The following is a 10,037-nucleotide window of genomic DNA, read 5'->3' as shown; positions in this document are numbered from 1 at the left end:
GGCTGGGTACGGGCTGACCTCGTCCAGCCCCCTGGGGGTCTCTACTGTCTCTTCTACTTGCCAGGTGCCAGGGCTGGGCCTCTGGGGTATCCCCAGGACCCCCAGCCCCCGGCCAGGCTGGGAGGGCTGGGAGCAGCTTTCCTCTGGAGGGCAGAGGACTTCCACTTCCGTCTGCCTCTTGGGGCCTCCTGGGCTGGGCGAATCAGAAGGCAGGTCACCAGGGACTGTCCCCCTGTGGGAGGACTGGCGGGACTGTGGAGTTAAGCAGAACCCATCAGGAAGTGCACAGGCGTCCAGCACGCTCCTCCCTCCCTGCAGCCCCCGGCAGCATCTCCCAGAGGCTCCACGGCCCAGGCTCCTGGTGCGTCTGCAGTGCAGGTGGCTCCTGGAAGATCCTCAGGTGGGTGGGTCTGGTGCTTTTCTGAAAGTTGGCCAGGAAGGTCGGCGTCGGCCTGATTCAGGATCCTGGTACTGATCCTCCAGAGCAGCCTGAGGCTTCCCACAGGCAGCCAGGCAGCCTCCGCTGCGCGGCCCCATCCCTTTCACGGCCACTGGGTGGAGATGTGTTCATTTCCGTGGAATTATGGTGGCAGGTGGGACCCTGGATTTCAGGCTGGGGAGGCAGGAAAGGGGCCCAGTGTTCCCAGGACTGTCCACCGTGTGGCCGGTGTTTTTATTCAGCCCCTTGTCTGTCAAAACTGTCCTCAATGGGGTGACAAAGTGCAGCGGGAAGTTGAGAAATGCCTCAAAAGACCGAGACTGGGGCAACTCCGTCTCCAGGAGCAGCGACCCAGCTCCTTTGGGCTGGAAACCAGCGTTTCCCAGCGGGGCTGGAGGCTGCCTGAGGACCACGTGGCTGCTCCCAGCCTTGCAGTCCCAGTCCCAGAGGGAGTGGCTTTCAGCGGCTGAGGCCTCCACCACACTGGCGGAAAGGGACAGCAGTGGCTGGTCCCAACATGTGTAGTTCAGTTGTTGCAGCCAGTGGGATGGGGGCCGGACCTCATCTGGGGCAGAAGAAGAGTCCAGGGATTCACCGGTGCCCAGCACCTAAGAACCTGGAGAAAACACCGCAGCAGCACTCCTGGCCAGCCAAGGGCAACACTGACAGCCCCTCCCAGGGTTGCGGGGCCAGCAGGGGGTGACAGAGACACGCTCCTGTGGGCAGCTCTTCCCGGCCGGGGCAGCGACCCCGCAGCTGCGGCAGGGCTGGGTAGCCACTCTTGCATCAGCAGCAGCCGGTCGTGGAGGAGGGAGGGCACAGCCCGGGATGTGAGCAGGCGTTGGTCGGGGGAATGAGGAAGTCCCACAAGAACCGGCTCCCCCAGCTGCTGCGCTGGTGGGAGGGTCACTGGCCAACCTGCTCTCACCCAGCTTGGGCTGGCCGCAGTGCCAGACAGTTGCCCTCAGCTCCTCCACCCATTCCCCCCATGGAGGTGGCTGCCCTTGCAGGCTCCAGGGTGTGGCGGGCAAGTCCAGGAGGCAGAGGCCAGAGGGGCTCATGCTGTGGGGGCAGTTCCTCTCTCAGACCCCATCTGCGCCTCCCCCGCTGCATATCTGGGTGACATGGATGCCAACGGGCAGGAGCAAGGGCTGGGAAAGGCTGTGGAGAGGCCCTCGGCTGGTCTGGTGGGGAGCGGGTCACTGTCTCTGCCGCCTCCCTGGGGGATCCAGCGTGGGGATGGGACATGGAGCTGGGCACCTCTCCTGGATGCCCCTGAGCTGATCCCCCTCGACGTCCTGACGAGAGCCCGGGCCCAGCGTCTGAGAAGGAGTGGGAGCCGGGCCCGGGTGGGGGCAGGAGCCGGCGTCACTCTCAGCGCTGCCCCACACTCCCCAGCCTGCCTGCTGAGGCCATGTCGGACTACGAGAACGATGACGAGTGCTGGAGCGTCCTGGAGGGCTTCCGGGTGACGCTTACCTCAGTCATCGACCCCTCGCGCATCACGCCCTACCTGCGGCAGTGCAAGGTCCTGAACCCCGATGATGAGGAGCAGGTGCTCAGTGACCCCAACCTGGTCATCCGCAAACGGAAAGTGGGTCAGTGTTGCCCTGCAGGCCCCAGGCCCCAAACCCAACCACGGAGTCAGCTCGGAGGTGGCTGCACACTCTGCCACCCTGACCCTCAACCCCAGGAGAGCCCCGCCTGGCTTTGCCCCTGGCCTCCGAGCGAGGCCCAACCTCAACCCTGGCATGTGGCCGCCCCATCCCCCAGCCTCTCCTGCCGGCTCGGTGCTGCCAAGAGGGGCAGCGGGGCTCCTGAGACAGCCAAGGGGCAGGTGGGCAGCACTTGGTCCCCAGCCTAGTACCAAGACCCGCAAGGTACCTCATCCAAGACCCAGACCACAGCAGCCCAGCCTCCACCTGTCCCTGCCCCCGGGCCCACCCACCCCAGCCCTCTGCCTCGCCTGCGCCCCGCCCCCAGTTAGGCCTCTCTGGCCCGCAGGTGTGCTCCTGGACATCCTGCAGCGGACCGGCCACAAGGGCTACGTGGCCTTCCTCGAGAGCCTGGAGCTCTACTACCCGCAGCTGTACAAGAAGGTCACGGGCAAGGAGCCGGCCCGTGTCTTCTCCATGATCATCGGTGAGTGACGGGGGAGGCGGGGCCCACAGGGGAGGCGGTGGCGGGGGGCAGGCAGTGGTGCTGGGTCCTCTGCCTGGCCCTCCTCCCTAGGAGCCCTGAGCTCCTGCCACAGCGCAGGGCGTGATGGGGCTGGGCCACCGGGGAACACGGCACCGTCTGACACTGGCCTGGCCCACAGATGCGTCCGGGGAGTCAGGCCTGACTCAGCTACTGATGACTGAGGTCATGAAGCTGCAGAAGAAGGTGCAGGACCTGACCGCGCTGCTGAGCTCCAAGGATGACTTCATCAAGGAGCTGCGGGTGAAGGACAGCCTGCTGCGCAAGCACCAAGAGCGCGTGCAGAGGCTCAAGGAGGAGTGCGAGGCCGGCAGCCGCGAGCTCAAGCGCTGCAAGGAGGAGAACTACGCCCTGGCCATGCGCCTGGCGCACCAGAGTGAGGAGAAGGGCGCCGCGCTCATGCGGAACCGCGACCTGCAGCTGGAGGTGCGCCCGCTGCCCCCGGGGAACCAGGGCCCCCTCACCTGGCCTGGCGGGGTCTGCAGGCCGGGGCGGTCGGGGGTGGCCCCACGGGTCTGCGGCCACCGCCTGGAGGGGACAGCCGGGCTCACTGGACCTTCTGCAGATTGACCGACTCAAGCACAGCCTCATGAAGGCCGAGGACGACTGCAAGGTGGAGCGCAAGCACACGCTGAAGCTCAGGCACGCCATGGAGCAGCGGCCCAGCCAGGAGCTGCTGTGGGAGCTGCAGCAGGAGAAGGCACTGCTCCAGGCCCGGGTGCAGGAGCTGGAGGCCTCCGTCCAGGTGGGGCCGCAGGCAGGGCGGGTGCAGCCCAGGCAGGGCAGCAGGGGCCTTCCCAGCCAGACCATTGCCTTTTGCCCCCTTCAGGAGGGGAAGCTGGACAGGAGCAGCCCCTACATCCAGGTACTGGAGGAGGACTGGCGGCAGACGCTGCGGGACCACCAGGAGCAGGCCAACACCATCTTCTCCCTGCGCAAGGACCTCCGCCAGGGCGAGGCCCGGCGCCTCCGGGTAGGAGGGCAGGCGGGGAGTCGCGGCCCCTGGGGGCCAAGCCAGGCTGGGCAGGCTGAGCTCTGCCCACTCCGTGCCTGGAAGGTGGGGTGTGGAGACCCCAGTGCAGCGTCTCCACTCACCCACTCCTGGAGGCACAGTGGACGGTGCCCTCTCCTTGCCTGCCTGTCCCCCATGGCAAAGGCCGACCTCTGGGCTCACGGTGCCTGAGGCACAGCAGTGTCTGAGGCCTGCGGGAGGGCCCTGTCCTGCTGCGGTCTGGGAGTGCAGGGCTGGTAGGGGCCTGGGGACTCCTATGGCCTCTCCCGACATCCCAACTGGTCTGAACACATGCTCCTGCGCCCCTGCACGGAGTACACCCCAAGGGCCAGAATGGGGGGCCTCAGGCCTGTGGGGGCTGAGCTGCCGCCCCCTGCAGTGCATGGAGGAGAAGGAGATGTTCGAGCTGCAGTGCCTGGCCCTGCGTAAGGACTCCAAGATGTACAAGGACCGTATCGAGGCCATCCTGCTGCAGATGGAGGAGGTCGCCATTGAGCGGGACCAGGTGGGGCCTCACAGGGGCGGGACAAAGCGCCCCACTCGCGGGTGGGCGCACCAGGGCCACAGCCCTTGAGGGCAGTTGTCAGAGGGTTTTTAATCTTTGTTATTTGTTTTTGAGATGGGGTCTTGCTATGTTATCCAGGGTGGCCTCAAACTACTGGCCTCAAGCAATCCTCCGGCCTCAGCCTCCCAAAGCGCTGGGATTGCAGGCTGAGCTGCCACACCTGGCCTGTGTTTTAAATGACAGAAGTAATACTTAACACTAAAAAAGAGTAAACTATGATGAAGTCAGTACTTCCCCACCCCAGCCTACTCTCACGGAAAACCATGTTCAACCTTCCCCCTCCACCTTACAGACTTATCTGTCATCTATCCATCTATCATCTGTCACCTATCTATATATATTTTTGGTTTTGTTTTACAAAAATGGAAACATTCTGTCTTGTTTTACCAGTAGCTTTTTTTAATCTTGAAAAAAGCTTGGCTGGACGTGGTGGCTCTCGCCTATAATCCCAGCACTTTGGGAGGCTGAGGCGGGCGGATCACTTGAGCCCAGGAGTTCCACAGCAGCCTGGGCAACATGGTGAGATCCCGGCTCTACAAAAAATACAAAAATTGGCCTGGTGCGGTGGCTCATGCCTGTAATCCCAGCACTCTAGGAGGGCGAGGCAGGCGGATCACTTGAGGTCAGGAGTTCGAGACCAGCCTGGCCAGTATGGGGAAACCCCATCTCTACCAAAAATACAAAAATTAGCCGGGTGTGGTGGCAGGTGCCTGTAGTCCCAGCTATTCAGGAGGCTGAGGCAGGAGAATCGCTTGAACCCAGGAGGCGGAGGTTGCAGTGAGCTGAGATCACGCTACTGTACTCCAGCCTAGGTGACAGATAAGACTCCATCTCAAAAAAACAAAAACAAAAACAAAAAAAACAAAAATTAACTGGGCGTGGTGGTGCACGCCTGTGGTCCCAGCTATTTAGGAGGCTGACGCTGCAGCAAGTCACCATTGCGCCATTGCACTCCAGCCTGGGCCATGGGAGTGAGGCCTGCAAGGCCTTGGCGCTGCGTGCTGTGAGCTGGATGGAGCGTCGCGGGGAAAGGCTGTGTCTGCTTCCCATGCCCCGTCCCAAGTCCCATCCTGGAGGTTGTTTCCAATGGACACCATTGCTGCTTCGGCGAAATGCTGGATGGCAGTTTGTCCACGTCAGGAGCCTTAAAACGAGACTCCTGGGGCCATAAAAGAAGCCCTGGCCCCCATGAGAGCAGCCCGGGCTCAGAGCTCCTGTGGCGGCCCCACCTCAGCCTCACTCGCGCCTGGCCCACTCCAAGGCAGGGAAAAAAGGGCAGATCCAGCTGTGCCCCCATGGGGGTTGGTGTGGCTCCCAGGGCGGGGGCTCCCACAGCACTGCGCGGGAGCGCGTTGGCCAGGGATTAGGGAAGCTGCCAGCCGTTGCTCCAGTCCGGGTGGAAGGGGTTAGGTGAGGGCCTCCCAGCCTCGACTGCAGGGGCGGTCAAGCCGTCATGTTTGCACGTTCACCCCTGCACCTCAGCGTCCACAGTGAGGACAGGGGTGGTAAAGAGTGCTGCGGTCATGAGTGAGGCTTAGCTATGGACAGTCAGTGTCTCCATATCAAGCCGCATCCAAAATTTATCAAATGTGCACGTGTGGGGGTACATAGCACACGCTGTGTCCACCGGGGGTGCAGGCTTGGGAGGAGACAGAAGGGCAGCAGGGACAACTGCCACATTTACAATCCCCCAAATGCTGACTTCATGTCCGCAGAGCACACAAAGGGAGCGGCTGTGACCAGCCTCCGCGCCCAGTGGCTTGACATCCTCCGGGGCCTCTGCTCAGAGTTGGGCGGCTGGGCCGAGGGCCCAGGGCGAGCTTGGGGGCCTCACTGAGGGTCGGCCTTGTGCTGTCCCGTCAGGCCATTGCCACGCGGGAGGAGCTGCACGCGCAGCACGCCCAGGGCCTGCAGGAGAAGGACGCGCTGCGCAAGCAGGTCCGGGAGCTGGGCGAGAAAGCGGATGAGCTGCAGCTGCAGGTGTTCCAGTGTGAGGCGCAGCTACTGGCCGTGGAGGGCAGGCTCAGGCGGCAGCAGCTGGAGACGCTCGTCCTGGTGGGCCTGGGGCCTGGGGCAGGGAGGGGAGCTGGCGGGTGGGATGCAGGGCCAGGGGAGCATGGAGCCTCAGCTCCTGGCCTTCCTGACCCAACCCTCCTCTGTGGCGGGCCCCAACCTAACCAAACCCCTTCTCGCAGTGGGGTGAGGGCACACGAGCAGCTCAGGGTCCCAGCAGGAAGTGGGGCTGCAGGGCCAGGGTGGGTCCTGGGCATGGAGGGGGCCTGGCGTGGCTGAGGGCATGCCCAGGGCTCCCTGGAGGATTCCACTCTGTGCCCTGCCCACCCTGTGCCTGGGGAACCCTCTGCCCCCACAGCCCACTCACCCCATTTCCTATGACCACAGAGCTCCGACCTGGAGGATGGCTCACCCAGGAGCTCCCAGGAGGTGAGTGAGACTCCAGCCAGCACAAGGCTGGCCTTCTTTCACCTGGGGTCCTGGCTGAGCTGCCACCAGGCACAGCCCCACATTGCCCGTCACGTGGCCCTGCTCGGTGGGCTGGGCTGGGTGGAGGAAGAGCAGGTGGCCAAATGCTAAGGCCTCCGATGGCTCAAGGGGTAAGGTAAGGCACGGACAGTGCCCACCTCCTGGCATCCTCATGGAGGGACCTTCCTGGCCGGGCTCCCCCATGTCCGTCTGCTGGGCACCTGAGTCTCTGAGGAGCTCTGTGCAGGGGGTGACGGCAATGGCTGCACCCAGCTGAGGGCCAAGGGTTGGGGTGGGCAGTGTGGCCGGGTCCAGTCCTTGGCGGAGTGGCCTAACGGGACATCTTGCCTCTCTTTGGAAGCTCTCACTCCCCCAGGACCTGGAGGACACCCAGCTCTCAGACAAAGGTGAGGCGGGGACAGCAGTGCACCCGGAGGCCTCCCGGCTGCCCCAAGTGAGGCCCATCTTCAGCACAGGCAGCCCGTGCCACAATGCCTGTGTCAGTCCCCACAACCCCCACTCCACAGACGGGGAAACTAGGGCTGGGGATAAGTAAAATGGTCAAGGTCACCCAGAGAACAAACTACAGATCCCAGCTGAAACCCGGGGCCCCAGCTAGTGGGACAAGTGTCCCCTGGGGTGGAGAGTGTGGGGGTCTGGGCAGCCCCCACGGGGTGCAGAGGTGAGCAGGCCCACCGTCCCGAGAGCGTGGGGGTCTGGGCAGCCCCCACGGGGTGCAGACGTGAGCAGGCCCACCGTCCTGAGTGTGTGGGGCCCCTCTGGGCAGCCCCCACGGGGTGCAGACGTGAGCAGGCCCACTGTCCCGGCTGCTCCAAGCTTCCTCCTGGGCAGAGGGAGGTGGTAATGAGCAAACGCCCAGGTGCACAAAGCTAGAAAGTGGGGCAAGATGGGGCCCCACGTGGCTTGAGGGACAGGGCTGAATGCATGGGTGGCCAAGGGCCTGCTGTGTCCCGGTGCAGTTGGGGTAAGGCAATGGCGGGGGCTTCTAGCGGGCAGGGCAGGCCCCCTCTGCCTGTCTGGGGGAAGGACTGGGCGGCTGGCTGGGAGCAGCCCCCGAGTGCCCAGGAGCGGGCAGTGGTGATGGGGTAGGTGTTTGCTCTGAAGGTGGCGTCAGGTAGGGGTCGGGAAGGGCCCAGCAGAGGGGCCCTGGGAGGCTGCACCGGAGTTGGACGAGCTTCCTGAGTACCAGGCCGTGGCCTCCAAGCAGAGGCGGAAGGGGAAGGAGGAGCCGCAGATGGGGAAGTGAAGACCAGCGCCTTTGTCCGCAGCCCAGAACACTGGAACGTGGGGACACCAAGCCCCCATGTAGGCACAGAGGCGAGCAGGACCCAGGAGTCCAGCTCAGGCACTGCCCCCATCCCCCTGGGTGGCTGTGGCAGGAGCAGGGGCAGGTGGGATGGTTGGAGGGTGAGCAGGGGAGGGGCTGGCTCTAAGAAGGGGCTGCCAATGGCCAGGACAGCCCTGGCCTGGCCCTCCCCACAGCGGGGCTGAGACTGGAGGTGCGTGGTTTCTGCCCAAGGGTCCTGATTCCTGGTCTGCCCAGGTCCTGGCGGGTTCTGAGGGGGTCCAGCCGCCTCAAGGTTCTCTCCCAATTGCTGCAGTACCCCTGCCCCCACCTCAGGACCCAGACAGCCACTGTAGCTGTCCCCAACTCTCTCCCCAGGGCTGCCGTGCCCACAGATGCTTTGGAGTGATGGGGGACGGTGCTGCTCAGGCCCAGGGTTTAAGATCCCCCGAGGTCTGGGAGGCCTTCCTGCCGGGGGGGCAGCCAGCTCGGGGGAGGGATGGTCACTGGCAGGAGTGTTGGGCCTGGGCTGGCATCTGGCGGCCTCCTGGAGCAATGAACGGGCAAGCGAGGCCATAAGGCCTCAGTCTCATCTACAGAAAGCAGAGTCTACACTGGACCCGAGTGGGGATCCCACCAGGCCTTGGAAGACAGCCCCAAACGCTGTCTGCAATGCCAGGGGGTGGGGGGTGGGGGGTGGGGCAGCCATGCTGTACGTGGCCCGGCAGGTGCGCAGGCCCCACAGGCACGACTCTCCTTTCCAGGCTGCCTGGCCGGCGGGGGAAGCCCGAAACAGCCCTTTGCAGCTCTGCACCAGGAGCAGGTTTCGCGGACCCCCCATGTAAGGCTTCCCTGGGATGGGGTCCTCCCAGCCGTGGGCCTCAGGGTGACCGATCACAGGGAGGGTGGCTCCTCGCCCTGGGAACCCCCTGCGGTGGCCCTGACGACAGCTGAGGGGTGACCACAAGGTCTCTGCCCTCAGTGCTCGGGGTGCGGTGTCTGGGATGCAAAGTGGATCCCCCTCCTTTCTTGGGCACTGCAGCAGCCTGGAGGGGCTTTTTGGAAGTGGACGTGCCTGGTCCTGGTTTCTTGAGGGCCTTTACAGTGGATGACTAGGTGAACACAGGAGTCCTGAGAGCAAGGACCACCTCGGGCTTTGTTGTACAGACAACGGCCTGGAGCCGTGGCTTGGCCTCCTGGGTGTGTCTTGGCATCTGAAATGCAGGCTACAAACACTGGCTCACCTCCAGGGGTACTGGCAGGTCCCACAGGGCGAGCTTGGCGCTGAGCTGAGGCTGTCTGGGCTCCTCGCCTCCCCACCAGTCTGCAGTTACAGGGGCCAGTGAGGGGCGCATGAGAAGGGCGGGTTCCCTCAGGGGAGCTGGCCAGAGCTTGAGCCTTCCCCCTTCTCCAGGACGCAGGCCTGAGCAGCGGGGAGCCTCCCGAGAAGGAGCGGCGGCGCCTCAAAGAGAGTTTTGAGAACTACCGCAGGTAGGCGGGCGGCCCCAAGGCTTCTCCAAAACGGGCTGGCGAGCGGCAGCCCGGTCTGCGCCTGAGACACCTGTGTCTTCGCAGGAAGCGCGCCCTCAGGAAGATGCAGAAAGGATGGCGGCAGGGGGAGGAGGACCGGGAGAACACCACGGGCAGCGACAACAGCGACACTGAGGGCTCCTAACCGCAGCAGCGCAGGCCCCGACCAGGACACACCCACCGGTCCGGCCTCCTGCCACCCGGGGTGCCGACGCCCTGGGGCGCAGACTTCCCCGAGCCGTCGCTGACTTAGCCTGGAACGAGGAATCTGGTGCCCTGAAAGGCCCAGCCGGACCGCCGGGCTTTGGGGCAGTTTGCTAAGCGGCACTCAGCTTGCGGAGGCCATGTGGGTGCTCGCCACCCCCATGCACACGCCATCTGTGTAACTTCAGGGTCTGTTTTGTTTCACCATGTAACACGTAATACATGCATGCATTATAGAAGTGCTAGAAAACACAGCTGCGTAAATAAACAAACAGCACGGGTGACCCGCATTCCCGCTCGG

At 64.1% G+C, this 10,037-nt stretch overlaps 1 protein-coding gene across 1 annotated transcript; it reads left to right on the top strand.

The window, feature by feature from the left end:
• The first annotated feature begins 262 nt into the window (after positions 1-262).
• Positions 263-9,711, top strand: CARD9 (caspase recruitment domain family member 9). The gene is made up of 13 exons (XM_032165649.2): positions 263-400; positions 1,838-2,037; positions 2,444-2,581; positions 2,760-3,064; positions 3,204-3,383; positions 3,468-3,611; positions 4,030-4,155; positions 6,079-6,270; positions 6,616-6,657; positions 7,058-7,103; positions 8,767-8,843; positions 9,417-9,493; positions 9,578-9,711. Exons 2-13 carry the CDS (start codon positions 1,854-1,856, stop codon positions 9,675-9,677), a joined length of 1,611 nt encoding a protein of 536 aa, XP_032021540.1. The 5' UTR covers positions 263-400; positions 1,838-1,853; the 3' UTR covers positions 9,678-9,711.
• Positions 9,712-10,037: the final 326 nt, after the last annotated feature.

Source organism: Hylobates moloch, unplaced genomic scaffold (genome assembly GCF_009828535.3).
Source record: "Hylobates moloch isolate HMO894 unplaced genomic scaffold, HMol_V3 SCAFFOLD_10, whole genome shotgun sequence".
NCBI lineage: Eukaryota > Metazoa > Chordata > Mammalia > Primates > Hylobatidae > Hylobates > Hylobates moloch.
Note: the sequence above shows the minus strand (reverse complement) of the source record. Positions and strands in the feature narration are given on the sequence as shown.